General features: G+C 44.3%; 1 protein-coding gene across 1 annotated transcript in view; it reads left to right on the top strand.

Moving 5' to 3' along the window:
* The window catches only part of ANXA3 (annexin A3), a 114,720-nt gene that overhangs the window by 50,820 nt on the left and 45,000 nt on the right, over positions 1–18,900 (top strand). The window contains 3 exon segments of the mRNA XM_030190550.1: positions 1,627–1,714; positions 3,629–3,723; positions 8,279–8,392. Of these exon segments, the coding sequence (XP_030046410.1) occupies positions 1,627–1,714; positions 3,629–3,723; positions 8,279–8,392 (297 nt within the window).

Below are 18,900 nucleotides of genomic sequence, written 5' to 3' on the forward strand. Positions count from 1 at the left end.
AAGTAAGGGAGCTATGCATGTGGGAGCTTTTCTGAAGTCCACCGCAGTGACCCCTAGGGTGACTGGTTGGTGTCCTGGCATGTCAGGGGGGCCAGTGCACTAAAAATGCTGGCTCCTCCCACAGCCAAATGCCTTGAATTTGGCCGGGGTTTGAGATGGCCGACATAACTTTCCATTATCGCTGAAAAACAAACCCGGTGAACTCCACGGCATTTGGCCGGGCTAAACCGTATTATCGAAAAAAAGATGGCCGGCCATCTTTTTCAATAATACGGTTCCGGCCAGCTGTAGCGCTGCCGCCAACATAGGTCGCCGGCGATCTATTTGGCCGGCGACGTTCGATTATGCCCATCCACGTTATTCAGTTAATGTGCACTAATCAGAATGCGCAAGCTGGATAACACAGGAATGTCCACTCTACACCTATGAATTGCCCCCTCTAAAAATCTAATATAATAAAACGCACCGTGAACGTTCTAATGAGGACAACGCTCTGAAGCCATCTGACGTCACTCCCCGAGTCCCTGGCTGTAGGGTTCGTGGCGTTCGTGGTGTGAAGCCACCCAGCCGTCTCTGCCCCGCCCTCGTGTCTAAAGAAACAAATCCGGAAGCGAAGCATCAGGGAAGGAGGCGGCGCTCCCGACGTCTAGCCTTCCCTTCGCTGTGTTCCGCCTTCAAAAAAGGCGGAACACAGCGAAGGGAAAGCTAGACGTTGGGAGCGCCGCCTCCTTCCCTGACGCTTCGCTGCCGGAAACGCCACGGAGGTAAAGTTAAAAGAATAAAAAAAACAAAAAGGGATGCATGGATACGAGGGGGGGGGGCATGGATGCGAAGGGGGTGGGGGGAGAAGAGGGCGGGCCAGGCTGGGACATGGGAGAGAGAGGAGCATGGATGCGAGGGGGGGCCATGGAAGGGAGAGAGGGGACTTGCTGGAAAAGGATGAATGGAGGCAGCAGGGGACAGAGGAGCATGGATTGGGAGGGCAGGGCTCAGGGAAAGAGGGAAATTGCTGAAAAGGGATGAATGGAGGGGGCAGTGCCCATGGAGAGAGGGGAATTGCTGGAAATGGATGAATGGAGGGGCCAGGTGACAGAGGAGCATGGATGGGCATGGATTGGAAGGGCAGGACTCAGGGAGAGGGGAATTGCTGGATAGGGATGAATGGAGGGGACAGATGGGCATGGATGGATATGGATTGCAGGGCAGGCCTCAGGCAGAGAGGGGAAATGCAGGATAGGGATGAATGGAGGGGGCAGGTGACAGAGAAACATGGATGGCCATGGATTGGGAGGGCAGGGCTCAGGGAGAGACTCACTCTCTCTCTCACACACTCACACTTTCACTCTGACTCTCAAACAGTCACTCTCACATACACTCTCCCAAACATACACACTCCGAGGAAAACCTTGCTAGCGCCCGTTTCATTTGTGTCAGAAACGGGCCTTTTTTACTAGTATTTAAATAAAATAGTTAACGTGTACTTAGCATGCAATAACAGCCAAAATATCACAAAATGCTGTAATGCTTTTTGCTGTTGCCTGTTTTCCTGCTCTAAAGCCATGTTAAGGGCTTGTATTATTTTGTTATTGCTGAATCTTGTAACTTTTTTTTTTTTCTATCTTTTAGGTTGGGAACAGGGGAACAATTAAAGACTATCCAAGCTTCAGTGCAGCTCAAGATGCTAGTGCCATTAAGAATGCACTCAAAGGAGCTGGTAAATATACCGAACTTTGCCTTAAGGAAATAAGCATGTTTTTAAATGATTTTTTTTTTTAATTTCTTCCTCAGTTGCAGAACAATTCTGTAAAATTGAAAGGACATGATATGTACGTAGAAGATTTCTTGTAAAGTTATCCCACACATGAAAGTATGTACAGTGCAATTTGGCATGTTATTGTGCGTGCCTTTAGAGTAGGCATGTTCAGGGAAGTATTTGAGTAGAACAGTGATTTACATGTCTGCTTTGTGTGCTAACATTTAGGCCTGCTCCTAAGACTCTGGTGTATGTATGAAGGTTCACTGAGATATTGGGAAGAGTGTGATATTAATTACCTGATAACAACAAAGAGAAGAGGGTGAGGCCTTCCAATGATCATGTTGGCTATGAGTTGCTACTTGTCCACAAATGATGCATTGGTACATAAGTCTTGGAGGGAGGCTGTTGTGTATACATTGGACAGTATGATTGACTAGATACAAGATAAACTATGGGTTCACAGAATCTTTGGAAGATTAGCAGCATTGGATAATATGGGTGGGATAGTGGGTCTCTGAGATGGAGGACTCAGCATTATGCAGAAGTGAAGAAAGCCCTAGCACATCAGATGAGAAGCTCGATCTTGAGAATCTTGCCCAGAGCACACCCAAAAGACACGCCCACACTACCGCAGGTTACTTTTTACCATGGCTTTGTAAAAGGACCCCACAGAGCTACTACAGAGAAAGGTGTGGTTTAAATCCAAAATCCAGTACCAGGCATGTTGTGAAGTAATACAAAACAGTATAAGTGTCACTCAGAATACATACAGAGCAATTCTACCATACCATAATAGCAGTAACTTCTATGAGTCACATAACAAAAGCCTACCTAGGAAAAGGTAGCACCATTAGAACACCAATACACTTATTGCAAATCGATCCTACACAGACATTCAATTCTATTAGAAAACCTGGTCTCTTTCACACATTGAGAACACAGATAGATCTTCACTGACTACAGAATAAGTACTTCAAACTAAATTTAGAAATATATAGACAAAAATTAAACTGAACCCCCATAAGAATGAATTCAGTCTGGTCAGAGAGGGAGAAAATAAATTGAAGAAAGCTGAAAGGAAAAGGAGGAGAGAGAAAAATGGCAAATGGACTGCAAACCCTGGCAAGAGAGTTAAGAAAAGGTGAGGAAGCAAAAACCAGAGATTGGGACCAACACAATTAGAAAAAGGAAATGACCAGACAACAAAGGTAGAAAAACAATTTATTTTAGTTTAGGATAAATACTATGGTAGCCGTGTCAATAAAGTTAATAAATACAAACAAAAAAATGGGAAATAAGGTGATACCTTTTTATTGGTCTAATTTTAATACATTTTGACTAACTTTTGGAGACGAAGACCTCCTTTCTTAGGTCAGAACAGGATACCGTAATAGCAGTATACAACTGTCCTGACCTGACAGAAGAGGTTTCAGCCTCCAGAAGGTAGTTGAAAAATGTATTAAATTAGTCCAATAAAATGCCACTTTATTTCCATTTTTTATTTGTATTTATAGAGAGGCACCTTCCACGTGTTGTACCAATGTGTCACAATGAAGTAAGGATCATAGAGGGGTCATTTTTTTTTTTAAGTTATTTTCATATGTATCTTCTTATACCGATCAGCATAAAAGTACATGTAGCCCAGCCATCACGATGATGCTCCTTGGACAGATAAATGGCGTTCTGAACCTGGGCAGTAGAAAGTTGCTGTTAGATGATGGCAGTTAATGTTCCCTGCTCCTCAGTGACTGTGCATACTGTCTCCACACAAATCCAGTCCTATCTGTAATTCCATTTTCAACTTCATGAAAAAGAAGACACTTATGTGCTTTGATCCAGTCCATGTTAACAGTCTTGTCTTTAATTATTTAGGAACAGATGAAAAAGCCCTCATCAGCATTCTTCCTGCAAGGAGCAATGCACAGAGACAGCTGATTGCAAAGGAGTATCGAGCAATGGCTGGAAAGGTACTGAAAAGGAGAATACTTAGGTCATAGCCCTACCAGCAAAGGGTCACACCTGAGAAGCACAAGATAAGGCAATGGTCGTCCTAGGGGCTTTTTAGTAAGCTGCAGTAATAAGAGCCCTGCGCTAGCAGTGGGAACTGTTTTTTGTCATGCACTGAAGCCCTTTACACTCAAAAATTTTTATTGATGACTTTATGCATAACCAATACAACTATTTCATGACATATAATGTTTGAACTAACCAAGCTAATACAAAGAAAAAAGCCACTAAAGTGGGCATCAACAAATTATTTCTCACTTAACACCCTTCTCCCATGTCCCACCCCTTATATTGTAATACTATTTGCAATCTAGTAATGAGCATAGTATCAAACCCCTCCCCCCCCTAAAATCCCCAAACCTGCTTTACAACCCCCCCCCCCCCCACCTATCCCCAGATACAGAAACAGATCCCCCTTTCCGGGCCCCACGAGGTCTGGATTCTTATGACCCCACAAGACCACTGGCACAGGGAAACCAGTGACACCATACTACCTTACCCTCTACCCACCCAGGTCCCTTCACAATTTAAATGTACTACTTATATGGAGTCCGAATTCAAGGAGTGAACCAATCAGTCAGACAATATAATCACAACACATTAAGTACCAAACTTCTGCCTCTAGGAGACAGAAAGGACAATAAGGCTCTCAAAGCTTCAGAAATGAGTTTTGCATTTGTAAGAACCCTTCGCCTCCTAAGTTAACAATGGATGTACCTGATTGTGCCAGTGCCAATATACTGGTGATGTATCAGACACCCAGGTCTGCAAAATACATTTACGTGCCAGCAGACAGGCTTTTCAGAGCAACAGCATCGATTCTGCCGGGGCTCCCCTCACAGACCTAGGACAGTCCAGCAGCAATAGGGATGGAGATCGCGCTACCTGATGCTGAAGAATCGATGACAGATGCACGATGACCCAATCCCAAAACCGCTGGACTTTTTCACACACCCAAAAGGTGTGGTAGAAAGTATTGTCTGACTTGTTACATTTGGGGTACAATGAAGAGGACAAGCCCCCCCTCCCCCCCCCCCCCCCCCCGCATGGACCACCTGAACCTGAGTAAAATAGGCCCTCAGAAGGACTCGAAAATAACATTCTTTGTAAGAAGCGCTACCCGTGAGCTTCAGAATGCCTCAAATAGCGGAGAGCATATCCCACAATTCCAAGTTCAAATCTGTGTCCAGTTCCCAATGATGTCTAATGTCTTCTAGCCTCTTATTCGTTCCCAAGTTCCACAAAGCTTTATGGATTCCTGAAATGGAAGTGGAGGACACAGATATGGTATCCAAAATGTTATGCACTTGAACTCCAGTTCCATTGCTCAGGGATTCCACTCGCAAAGAATACTTTAGCTGCTTCAACTTGGTTTCACTTAATAGGCATTATGCCATTTCAGTATTAGAATTTATTTTTTTAAACATTGGCTTTTTAACAATTTGCACGCACAATTTTTGGCAATCTCTATAGAATCCGGGCAAAATGATTTGTGCCAAATTTAAATATTCAGATAGTTTACCCGCTGCTACCCACAAATTGAATAAGGCAGTCAGTGGGACAACGATAACCTCACCCAGTAGTTTGTAAAATTCAGCTCTAAGACCATCTGGGCCTGGAGCCTTGCCCAACACACTCGTACCAATTGCCCACGAAACTTCATCAGTTTGAATAGGGGCATTTAGAAATGTGCGGTCGGACTGTGACAGGCGAGGAAGGTCAAGCCCCTTCAAATAGAGGCGACCTGGCAATTCATCAGTTTTTGGGAGTGTACAAAGTGCGATAAAAGGTTTGAAAAACTTCACAAATGCCCTTATCAGTGTGGACAGCCTCTCCCAGAGTATTTTTTATAGTGACTATAGACTTTGAGGTTTGCTTTTGGGCAATTAGCTTAGCTAGCAGCTTCCCACACTTATTCCCATGTCTGTATAACTGAAATTTAAAGTAAATTTGTGATTTAACGGAGCCTTCATGAAGAAGTGAATTAAGCGCCACCTACTTTGACAAAAGCTCTTGTTTCAGGTCAGGAATGGGCAGAGAGCCATGCATACGGCGCAGAGTTATCAGCCTCCGCTCCAAACGATGGAGTTCCCTAGCCTTCACTTTTTTTAAAATGGCTCGTATAACTAACAGTTTCACCCCGTAAGACAGCTTTAGCAGCTTCCCAATATATAGCTGTATTATGGATACTATTTCAGTTGAGCTGCGTATATTCGGTCCAACATTGCAATAATTGTTCCCTAAATTCCATATTATGATATAAATAGGCCGGAAAAGTCCAGGATTGGGCCAAGTGCACAGACCCAGCAGGCAGTCACTCCAACCAGACAATAGCATGGTCCAAAATAACATAAGGCCCAATCTGAGAGTCTATAACAGAATTCAAGAGGGACTGGGAGATCATCAAATAATCGATCCAAGATTGTGTACCATGCGCCTGAGATAGGTGTGTATACTCTTTATCAATAGGATGTAAGACACTGGCTTTGAATTTGAATATCAGCCCAATGGTTTTCTGAAACATTCAGAGCTAGATTTATTAAGGTGTGTTATTAGTAGATAGGCCCCATAGCATAAAATGAAACTTGCACTAAATAAAACATGTTGATGCGTGTTACATGTGCAGCAGCGTGATAACACCTAGCCTTAGTACATTGGTATCTTGGTTTTCTTTTAAGGAACAAGGTTAAGAGTTAATTAGAACCATTGTATTTCCAGTATTCTCTTTGTCAGATACATTTCCAATGAAAATGAAATGTCTTAAAATTTGGTGAACAAATATAGCTAATTAAGGTCAAGTAAAAGGTGAAACAACATCATTGGAATCTTAAAGCAATAGTACTTGATAAGAGTCTCGAAATTTGAACTTGCCTTTTTGCTCTCTTGCTTCTCCTTTTGGTTATGTTTCCATGACTCCTTTTTTGTACTTTATCCCCCGATATTTAGAACCATTTAACCAGCCAAGAACAGCACTCTAGCCAGTTAAATGGTACTTAGCCGGCTATCCAGCGATATTCAGCGGGGGATTGCTGGCTGTCTCTTACTGAATATTGCTGGCGGTTAATGCTTAGCAGAAAGCCAGTTATATTGTGCAATATAACCGGCTATCCGCTGATTTTCGGTGCATCACTGGCTACATGTGGCGGCCAAATTTGGCCGCATCAATAGCAGGCCTATCTTTGGCCGGTTCGAACTTAACCGGCCAGTGCTGAGTATCGACTTGGCTGGTTAAGTTGGAACCGACAAAAAACAAACTGGATATTCAATGCCAGTCATCGAAAATGGCCTGGCATTAATATCTGGGCTCAGCACTACCTCCCACAGTCTGAATGTTGGCCCCTAACCCCAGGATTCTATATATCGTGGAAATCGAAGCGTAGTCCATAACAATGCGCATAACTTAATGACTTGTAAGCTAGTCAGTGCTGATAATTGGATGTTAACAATCAGTCAGCTGTAATTGACATTAGAATTTTTTGCGCACTACTTGCTAAGCGCATTCTGTGACGTGGTGCACATAAACTCTAAGTCGCATTGTTGAAAAGTGGACGTGGTTATGGGAGTGGAATGCGTGGGTCATGGGTGTTTCTAAATCTACACACGTTGTTATAGAATACACCTGCTCCACACCTAATTTAGGTATTTACACCAGGTTTTAGTTGTCATATTTGACCGTGACTAAATTTAGTCGCATGGAGCAGCACTCGGCGTATTCTATAACGTATGACTAAATTAAAGCATTCTTTATAGAATACGCTTTGATTTCCACGCGGAAATTGAGGTGTGATATATAGAATCTAGTCTTATATGTTTTGGTCCTGGGGAAGCCAGTTTTCAAAGGGATAACAATTGAGCCCCTAGCAGTCAGCATTTTTTTGGCTGGATAGTCAGTGCCAGGTCATGTAACTGTCTAAGTGAAACCGGACAAATATAGGACTGAGTTGTATGCACTCCAGTTTGTCCAGTTAACTTTAGCAGTTAAGTGCTGAATATCTTCCCTTAACTGCATAAGTGCCAGCTCCACCCCTGGGCCGCATCAGCTATGGCTTTAACAGTTAGTGCTGATATTTCTTACCTCCAAGCATTTTGGGGACAGGACTTGCCATACTTGAAAAATGTTGGAAACCACTTTGAGATTAAAAAAAAAAATTTTTGGAAAGGCAGTTTAGAAATGTAAAATGTATTTTTAAAATTATATGTATCAATGTTATGCTTGGATAGGACTCTGGGGGCCATTACCCCAGTTTGTCTGGAATCAAATGGTGGTAGCCGTTCTGCAGGAGGAATTTTCTTGTGTTTATACACTAATATCTTCTCAGGCATAAACTAAAAATAAGAATGAAAGAGAATTTTCTCATACATATTCTTCAATAAAGTTTTGTTAGTATTACCATGTTGAAATCTTGGCAGCTTTTGAGGCTCAGTGTTGTAGGAGGAAGCTGTGTTGAGGAGGGGAAGGGGTCCTGAGGCAGGGCTGGACAAACTCTGATACTGCTTGTTTCCTCTGTTCTTCAGGAACTTAAGGGTGACTTGAAGAGTGACCTCTCAGGAGACTTTGAACGAGTTATGGTTTCTCTGCTGCTGCCTCCAGCACTTTTTGATGCTAAACAGCTAAAGAAATCTATGAAAGTAAGTAGAAACTATTATTTACATTCTACTTGCAAGGAAAGATATAATCTGAAGCACACTGTCTTTTCCTCTGTTTGTTGTCATTTAACAAGAAATAGTTTCAAAGAGTTTGCATGGTACTCATTTTTAACATCCTGTACTAAATAAAAACTAATCCAACAGAGAGGTAAACAAGGAGCAGTGGTCAACAGGATGACCCAACCCTAGGAGTCCAGGTTGAACAATTGATGATTTAAAGAGCACAGTGTGACACCAGTATTGCACACAAATAAGATTTATTTGGTAAATGAAAACCAGCCATTGTCATCAGACTGATAATTACCAAAAAGAAAAAAAAAGTGACCAAGTTATAAGTTAAAACTATAATAAAACAGGATGATTTTAGAAACAATTTCTGTGTAGTGAGCATATTCAGACAATTCTATAACTAGGCACTCACAGATACATCCCCTTTGCATTAATAAGTGACCAAAGTGCTAATCTATAAGGACGTTTTAATTGTTATAGCACACAACTGCAAGGGGTGTACACATGGTGGAGCATAGGCGGAGCTCCCAGATACGTGCGTAACTTACAGAATACTTCTCTGAGGACAAGCAGGCATAATATCACATATGGGTGACATCATCCACAGAGCCCGGTGCAGACACTGTCAAGAGCACTGTCAATTTAAATTTTTTGAGGCAGTGCCCCCACCGTGCATGTGCCTTCCCACCCAACGTTTAAGACCAGCAGTCTATCATTAGCCATGGAGCAGAGATGTCTTTTTTTTTTTTGGGGGGGGGGGTTTGTTTGTTTGTTTTTTTAATCTCTCAACACGTCAAACTTTTGCCTTCCCTTTTTCGTGATATATTTTTCTTCATATTCTTCTGTTTTTCAGTACTAATTTTGTAAGTTTACTCGTTTCTTTTCAATTTATCATTTTTTCAATTTTCGGCCTTTGGGGCCTCTGAGCCTTTTTTTTTTTTTTTGCCTCGAAAGCATCAACCGTTCTCAAGTATGCAACTACTCAAGCTCCCTGGGCCATAGAGCTTTTTGACCTTGCATCAGACCCCCATAACTGGTGAGCTCAGTGCTTAGGTTCAGAGTACCAGGACATAGAGTGTAGCCTCTACCTGCGCATGCAAGCGAGGACCTTTAAAGCCCTGCGTGAAGAACTTTTTGGTTCTGCATTGACATTGGCATCTGCATCGAGCATGGCAGGGGATTCGACATTCAACACAGAACCTGCATTGGCATCAACATCGGGTGCACTGATACAACATCGAGAAGGTCCAATGTCGGACTTGGTACCGTGACAGCAGGGGACAGCTTAGAGACTCTACATCCTCTTTATCGGTGTATCAAGGGACCTGCAATGTAAAAAACCTAAGAAGCATCACCATTGTTCTCCTTCCAGACACTCTGCTAACACCTCCCCTGCATCGATGTCTTCGATGCACGGGAAGCATCCATGCTGTAGTGACCATTATCCTTCTCTCCAACTTATTTCTCATAGACAGCCTTCGAGATCTTTGAGATCTCCTAAACCTGCACAGGCTATTACTCAGGCTGCATCCACACCGCTTTCCCAGCCAGTACCGATACTTACTCTACATGAAGAAATCTGGGCTATGTTTTCAGAGCTACTTCATTCACAGTCTATACAGGCTTACAGGGTGCTTGCGCCAGCCTCAGCCCAGCCTGTCAGTACATCTGAAAGACAGTCACAGGAGAGGTTCCGCATATCGGCTCAGCGTTGACCATCTGGGGCGGCACAAAATACGACTGATGTATACGTCGACATCAGCAAAGGAACTTTCACCAACTTCAGAGATTCATCTGCCTCAATGTACCTCGAAGAAAAGTTGACACTCTCTTCTACATACTTCCCATGAACAGTACTTTGAAGAGTCAGACTCAGACCTGATCTGGGAAACAGATCAACATAAGAATAGCCATACTGGGTCAGACCAATGGTCAGGACCGGTCAAACCCGGTAAGCGGGGTAAGCGCCGCAGGGGGCACCTGCCTTCAAGGGCGCCGCTGCACCGCCATACCGCGCCGCCCTACCGCGCCGCCCTTGGTGCTTTAAATCTTTAATTTACCTCTGTTCCAGCAGCCACATCATTTGAAAGCCCTGCCCCGTCTCTAGCCTTCCCTCCCTTCGTGAGTTCATTCCGCAGTCCCGCTTTCTGACGTCATTTCCTCGTCATTGCTCGGGGCACTTCTCTCTGTCCAGGGTACTGCTCTCTGTCCGGGGCACCTCTCCCCCTCTCTCTCTGTCTCCCTTCAAGCAGAGCACACAGGGCTCTGCATGCACTACTTCTCTCTCTCTCTCTCGTTCCCCCTGCACACATATATACCTCTTGCAGCACAACCCCAAAGCTTCTCTCTTCCTCTGAACAAACACCCTATCCTTTCTATCTCTCTCTAAACACACACCCAGAGACAGCCTGTACCAGTTACCTGTACTAAGTGCTGTGCACCTATATATATATGCAAAGTATAATATACTTTATATATCCAAACCCGTGTGGAGTGTGTATTCTTTGGGAACCCACTGCCTCTGTGAACTGGACCCGGGACCAACCCTAGACAACGATTGCTGACAGTAGATCTCTTACATCTTCTTCCATAAAGACCGAAGGATAGAACTCATACAATCTCTCCGCTATGACCTTGTCCTCCCTGAGTTCTTTTGCTTTCCTGATCTAACGGTCCCACAGATTCCACCTCAGGCTTCCTGCTTCTGATATACCTGAAAAAAGGGTTACTATCCTGCTTATAATCGAAATAGAAAAACGCCTATATTGTGACCCAAATTGGGAGATAGACGTTTATCTCACAAAAACGAATAAAGCGGTATAATCGAAATCCGAATTTGGACGTTTTCAACTGCACTCCGTAGGGGATGTGGACAAAGTTGATAGGGGCATGTCGAAGGCGTGGTGAAGGCGGAACTGGGGCGTGGTTATCTGCCGATCAGAGATGGGCGCCTTTCGCCGATAATGGAAAAAAAATATGCGTTTTTAGCGAGAATTTAGGGCACTTTTCCTGGACCCTGTTTTTCCATGAATAAGGCCCCAAAAAGTGCCCTAAATGACCAGATGACCACTGGAGGGAATCGGGGATGACCTCTCCTGACTCCCCCAGTGGTCACAAACCCCCTCCCACCACAAAATATGCCGTTTCACAACTGTTTATTTTCACCCTCAAATGTCATACCCACCTCCCTGGCAGCAGTATGCAGGTTACTGGAGCAGTTATTAGGGGGTGCAGTGGACTTCAGGCAGGTGAACCCAGGCCCATCCCCCCCCCCCCCACCTGTTACACTTGTGCTGGTAAATGGGAGCCCTCCAAACCGCCCCCCAAACCCACTGTACCCACATGTAGGTGCCCCCCTTCACCCCTTAGGGCTATAGTAATGATGTAGACTTGTGGGCAGTGGGTTTTGAGGGGGATTTGGGGGGCTCAACACACAAGGGAAGGGTGCTATGCACCTGGGAGCTGTTTACCTTTTTTTTTTTTGTAAAAGTGCCCCCTAGGGTGCCCAGTTGGTGTCCTGGCATGTGAGGGGGACCAGTGCACTACGAATCCTGGCCCCTCCCACGAATAAATGTCTTGGAGTTATTCATTTTTGAGCTGGGCGTTTTTATTTTCCATTATCGCTGAAAAACAAAAACGCCCAGCTCAAAAAAAGATAAACGTCCATGTTTTTCTAAAATACGGTTCGGTCCACCCTTCACGGACCCGTTCTCGGAGATAAACGCCATGGAGATAGACGTTTCCGTTCGATTATGCCCCTTTACGAGTTTTTGTCTCTGCGGCAAGTTTTTCTTCAAATTCTCTTATAGCATTCTGGCTTGACAGTGCTTATGTTGCTTCTTGGATCCTTTTTCCATTTTTGGAAAGATGTTCTTTTGGCTTACAGGACTTCCCAGCTGAAGAGTCCTATGGCATTCCATCTGATCCTTCTCTGCCACAAAGTATATCTTTTCCCAGCTTTGTCCATGAGATGGCTCAAGCCATACCTTTCAAATTAAAGACAGAGGAAGAACCTCATTCAGAACTTTTTGAGGTTCTTGATTTTATGTTGTAAGCCTGGTAGCTAGTGAGTCCCATATGTGAGAATATTATGCCTGCTTATTCTTGGAGAAGGCTAAGTTACTTACCTGTAGCAGGTGCTCTCCAAGAACACAGGCACATATTTTCACATCCCTCTCGTCTACCCTTGGAATTGTCTTCTTAGCTTTAGTACTGTACTGCTGGTCCCATGCTCGAGCATTGGGCGGGAAGGCAATCTCGCATGTGCGGTTGGGGCACTGTCTCAAAGATTTAAAGTGACAGTGCACTTGACTGTGTCTGTAGCGGGCTCTGTGAATGACATCACCTATATGTGAGAATATATGCCTGCTGTCCTTAGAGAACACCTGCTACAGGTAAATAATTTAGCTTTATTTTTGTCCTTTCTGCATTTAGGTGTATGGTTAGTGTGACTGCGTAAACCTAAATGTAACACATACTGATTCTAGGTTAGGCTTTTATTCTGTAACTGTATCTGGGCACCCAGATGCCGTTATACAATAGGCTTTCACTGCATGCCATCAAAGCACCTAAAAGAAGGCGCCTGTCTACAGATTTGCCACTATTGTGCAAATTTTTTTGCCATATGCATATATAAAAGTATACTTAAGGAGCAATACCAGGTATACTTTTATGACAAATATATTTTATTGTCTCTCAATTAGCCCCTTTTTCATGCTTCTTCCTACCATCTTCCTCCCCCCCCCCCCCCCAACCTTCTCCATTTCCCATTCTGACCTTCTACCGTAACTCATCAGCACTACATTGATATATCTTTTAGTTATGGCATAAACTGCTTAGTCGCCTACCCAGGCTCAATTTTGCGGTATATCAAATGTACCAAAATAAAGAAAAAAAAATAATTTTATTTAATCTCCTTTTGCTATCCTGTGTCATGGGATAGCTGCAATATAAGCTTTGAAAAGTCCCAGTTCAAAACACTGGTTGCTCTTCTCCAGTTGTTGCATACCCTCCTATGAGGAAGTCGCCAAAACTACCCCAATGACACAGTTCATTTAAAAAAAAAAAAAGAAAGAAAGAAAAGCAAAATTCCCCAAAACACTGCTTTATCTTCAGCAGCTATTTATTCATGTAGTACTCTGTTCAATTTTTTCACCACTAGGGTGTCCCCTTTCACCATCCACCCCTTCTCCCTTTCTCCATTATAGCTCCCTAGGAGTCTTTTAATGGAGAAACAGAAAATACAATGTCTTTCTCTTGTCATTTTTGTTCAAACCCCAAACATTAAAGGCACCAGGTTCAACAAAAATACAGCCTTGGCTTTTCAAGTTTTTGCAAAGGCTGTGCAGTCCTCCTCCCTCCCAGTGTTTGAAATCAGAATGGAAACACCGGTAGCTGCTGTTGACCCTTTCAAACTAAAACCTTCCAGCTAGGTTTTCTTTACAAAAATAAAGATAGCAATATAATATTCACAAACTTAACTCCATAGGTTCAGTGGGATTTAGGCAGTGGTGGAAAATTTCTAACAAGTTCTCCCTCCGGGCATAGTCAGCTGTACAATGTGTGTGTGTGTGTGGGGGGGGGGGGGGGGAGATGGATTGGGGGGCAACACACTCCTCAATCTCCCCTCTGCCCCCCCCCCCCCCCCCCATGCAGGCATGTTAGGCATACCTTTGCTGGCAGGGAATCCAACTATCTTTCTCTTTTTATCTAGGTACAGGAAAAAAAAGATCTTAAATGCTCCCAGGTTTCAACCTAATTCATGTTTAATGTGGGATATAAATAATAATAATAAAACTTTATTTATAACCCACTATATCTTTAAAAGTCTAAGCGAGGAACAAATCATATATTTAAAAAACAAAACAATAAAAATTTTTTCTTTACACAACAAACTATACAAAAAACTCTACAATTCAAACATACAGCAGATTAAAATTTACATGGTATTAAAATAATTTATACATGAGGAACCAAAAGCCTGAAGAAATAAATGAGTTTTCAATGCTTTTTTAAACCAGTCCATATTTTGTATTGAATGAAGTTCAATGGGCAAAGCATTCCATGGTTTCGGACCTTTGATGTAGAAAATAGATGATCTGCATTCTTCTAAATAAACCTGACAAAATGAAGGCACATCAAATAGCTGTTTCTGAGATGATCTCAGAGAGCGAGTAGGTTGATAACATCTTAGAATGGCACTAAGAGTTGGTGAAATATGACCATTCAATATTTTGAAAACTAGCAATAAAATTTTAAATTCAATGCGAATTTTACAGGGAGCCAATGCAGTGATTTCAAAATTGGAGTAACATGATCATAACAAATCTCTCTTGTCGTCCCCCTTCTCCTCCACCGCTAACTCCAGTCTTTGTTCCTTTCCCTCACGGCACCTTATGCCTGGAATAGACTTCCTGAGCCTGTACGTCTAGCTCCATCTCTACCTGTTTTCAAATCCATGCTAAAAACCCACCTTTTCACCACTGCTTTTGGCTCCTAGCTACTACTCAATTACCTCCCCTTGTTCCTTCTCACCCAGAACTTCCCTCGCCCTTAATTGTCTTGTCTGTCTGTGTTATTTTTAGATTGTAAGCTCTATTGAGCAGGGACTGTCTCTCTATGTCAGGTGTTCAGCGCTGCGCGTGCGCGTCTGGTAGCGCTATACAAATGTTAATAATGATAATAACGAGAACCTCACTTAATCACTCGGGCTACAGTGTTCTGAACTACTTGTAGCATCTTCAGCATGTTACCGATAATTCCCATTAGCAAATCAATAGATAGAAACTCTGGATGTTGAGCACCCGATTCTCAGAACATGATGCCTGTTTTTGTGGCTTTTTACCAGGAGAAAAAAATCTTTGCATGAATACAACACTTGATAGTGTCCCTATAACCAGTCCCTCCTCCAAATGACATAGTAATTACGATTTATAACAAATTTCTACTCTACCTATGAAAAGCTGGCATGTTTGAACATGTAAGTGAGATTAAATAAAAATGCTACCAACATTAAAGAACAACAACATGGATGCAGCAGCTCAAAGGACTGTTTGCTTTGTTTGGGATAATGGCTGCCCGGGGTAGGGGAAACAGACAAACCTCCGAGGAATCTTGTCTTAATGCATCTTCTGTTCTGATTCTAACCTCTTTGAGCTGCAGCCCCGCATGCGCTGTTGCCAGCTTCCTTTCTCCTCCCGGGCTGGTACTTCGGTGGCCTGAAGCAAGAACCATGAGCTGCGATCCTCATGCTTGCGGCGGGCAAAACAAAAAAACAGCATGAAACCATGCGCGGGGCTATAGCCCTGCGTGCGCTGCTGCCAGCTTCCTTCCTCCACCCCCCCCCCCCCCTCAGTATGTAACTTCCTGTTTTGGAGAGGGAGGAGGAAGGGAGCCGGCAGCAGTGCACACAGGGCTACGGCCCCCGCGCACTGTTTCATGCTGTTTTTTGTTTTGCCGCGAGGGTCGGACTCAGAGTGAGATTTCCAGCCACAGGGCAGCTGGAGCTGGCACTGCCAGAAAGGGACCTGAGCCACCCCAGCCCCAAATTTTGGGAGCCGGTTGTTAAAGTTTAACAACCTGCTCCCAAAATTCTTTAAAAAATAACAAATGGCTCGGCTCGCCAGCTCCAGCACACCACTGGATTGACTGCCCCTTCAGTCTCCATACAGTTTGTCTCCTCAACCTCCATCTCTACTGAGCTTCATCTGGTTTAAAAAGTTTCTGCTCACAGTCCATGGGCTCAAGATCCTCCCCTTCCTGTATCAACAATCTCCCTTGTACTTCTGTCCCTCTATTGGGCTTGGAGGCATGTCCCATCTTCCAGGATCCTTTTTCCCCTGATGGCTGTCCCTAGGCTGAGGATTACTCTCCCCTCTTTACTTGTTCTTTAGGCTAAGCTTAGGGTCTTACAGGGATACCTTTGCTGTTCTTCCCCACACCTGTTAATGTAATGGAGTTCTTTTTCCTCTTTAGTAGTAGTTTTGCTTATTATGCCAACTTTTGTGCCAAAATGTCAAAGCAGTTTACAACTAAAACATATCATTTCTATAGTGCTACTAGATGTACACAGCACTGTACATGTTTTATGCAGGTACTTTTTCTGTCCCAAGAGGGCTCACAATCTAAGTTTTTGTACCTGGGACAATGGAGAGTTAAGTGACTTGCCCTAGGTCACAAGGAGGAAATCTCGCACCCTGTCAGATTTCTCCCATTACAAATTCATGCTATCCTCCTTCCAGTCCTCCCTATTCCTGGCCAAGCAGGAATATTATTCTCAATTAACCAATTCTCTTGGCTCCAATCCTCGTCGCCTCTTCGCCACCCTCAACTCCCTACTTAAAGTGCCCTCCGCTCCCACCCCCCCTCACTCTCTCCTCAAAAACTAGCTGACTACTTCCGCGATAAAGTACAGAAGATAAACCTTGAATTCACTTCCAACCCTTCTCCTCCCTGTGACTTCTTAACCCACTCCCTCAACCAACCTAACCTGGCCGCCTCCTCCTCCTTCCCTGAGATCACCGAAGAGGAAACTGCTCACCTTCTTTCTTCCTCTAAGTGCACCACCTGTTCCTCTGATCCCATTCCCACCAATCTGCTTAACAACATCTCTCCTACAATTAACCCCTCAATCTGTCACATCCTCAACCTCTCACTCTCTCCACTGCTACTGTCCCTGACACCTTCAAGCATGCTGTATTCACACCACTTCTCAACAAACCATCACTTGACCCCACCTGTCCCTCCAACTACCGCCCATCTCTCTTCTTCCCTTTCTCTCCAAACGCCACTGCCTTGATTTCCTCTCCTCTCAGGCCGTCCTCGATCCGCTTCAATCCGGCTTTCGCCCACTACACTCGACAGAAACAGCACTCTCTAAAGTCTGCAATGACCTGTTCCTTGCCAAATCCAAAGGGCACTACTCCATCCTCATCCTCCTCGACCTATCTGCCGCCTTTGACACCGTCAATCATAATTTACTTCTTGACACACTGTCCTCATTCGGGTTCCAGGGCTCCGTCCTCTCCTGGTTCTCTTCGTATCTTTCCCACACGAACCTTCAGAGTATTTTCTAATGGCTCTTCTTCCACCCCCGTCACGCTCTCTGTTGGGGTTCCTCAAGGATCTGCCCTTGGACTGCTTCTTTTCTCGATCTACACCTCTTCCCTGGGCTCGCTGATCTCATCAACATGGTTTCCAGTACCATCTCTATGCTGATGACACCCAGCTTTACCTCTCCACTCCCGACATCACAGTCGAAACCCAGGCCAAGTTTCGGCCTGCCTTTCAGACATCGCTGCCTAGATGTCCAACCGGCATCTGAAACTGAACATGGCAAAGACTGAGCTCCTTGTCTTTCCACCCAAACCCTCTTCTCCTCTTCCCCCACTTTCCGTCTCTGTTGACAACGCCCTCATCCTCCCTGTCTCTTCAGCCCGCAATCTCGGAGTCATTCTCGACTCCTCCCTCTCCTTCTCTGCCCATATCCAGCAGACAGCTAAGACCTGTCGCTTCTTCCTCTATAATATTAGCAAAATCCGCCCATTCCTCTCTGAACAGACCACCCGAACCCTCGTCCACTCACTCGTTACCTCTCGTCTTGACTATTGCAACCTTCTCCTTGCTGGTCTCCCGCTCTTAGCCACCTATCCCCCCTTCAATCTGTCCAAAATTTCCGCCGCACGTCTGATCTACCACATGAACCGATACTCTCATATCACCCCTCTCCTCAAGTCGCTTCACTGGCTCCCGATCCGCTACCGTATACAGTTCAAGCTTCTCCTATTGACCTTCAAGTGCACTCAATCTGCAGCCCCCCATTACCTCTCTACCCTCCTCTCCCCGTATGTTCCCACCCGTAACCTCCGCTCTCAGGACAAAGCACTCCTATCTGTACCCTTCTCCACCACCGCTAACTCCAGACTCCGCCCCTTCTGCCTTGCATCACCTTATGCCTGGAACCGACTTCCCGAGCCCATACGCTATGCGCCCTCCCTGCCCATTTTCCTTACTCAAAGCCCATCTCTTCTCCCTTGCTTATGGCGCCAAACCACCCTCCCCATTCATGATACCTACACTGACTACATAGTTTGTAACCTTTAGATTGTAAGCTCTCTCAAGCAGGGACTGTCCTTCCCATGTTTAACTTGTACAGCGCTGCGTAACCCTAGCAGCGCTATAGAAATGCTAAGTAGTAGTAGTAGTAGTAGTACTGTGGGAATTGAATCCAGGTTACCAGGATCAAGGCCTGCAGCACTTACCATTAGTCTACGCCTCCACTCCATAAACAAGTACCACCCTTAGACCCTTAATACACATCAAATTGCCAAATGGATATAAAAAGGAGACAGGATCTTCAAGCCCAGGCCAACCTATGGCCACAATCCACCCATGAGGAGGTGTAAATTTGTGCATGAGCATTTCTGCAATTTGGACTGGTTTTGGGTGCCTATTTAAAAAACGATAATAATACCATACCCACT

Source organism: Microcaecilia unicolor, chromosome 2 (assembly GCF_901765095.1).
Source record: "Microcaecilia unicolor chromosome 2, aMicUni1.1, whole genome shotgun sequence".
Lineage (NCBI taxonomy): Eukaryota > Metazoa > Chordata > Amphibia > Gymnophiona > Siphonopidae > Microcaecilia > Microcaecilia unicolor.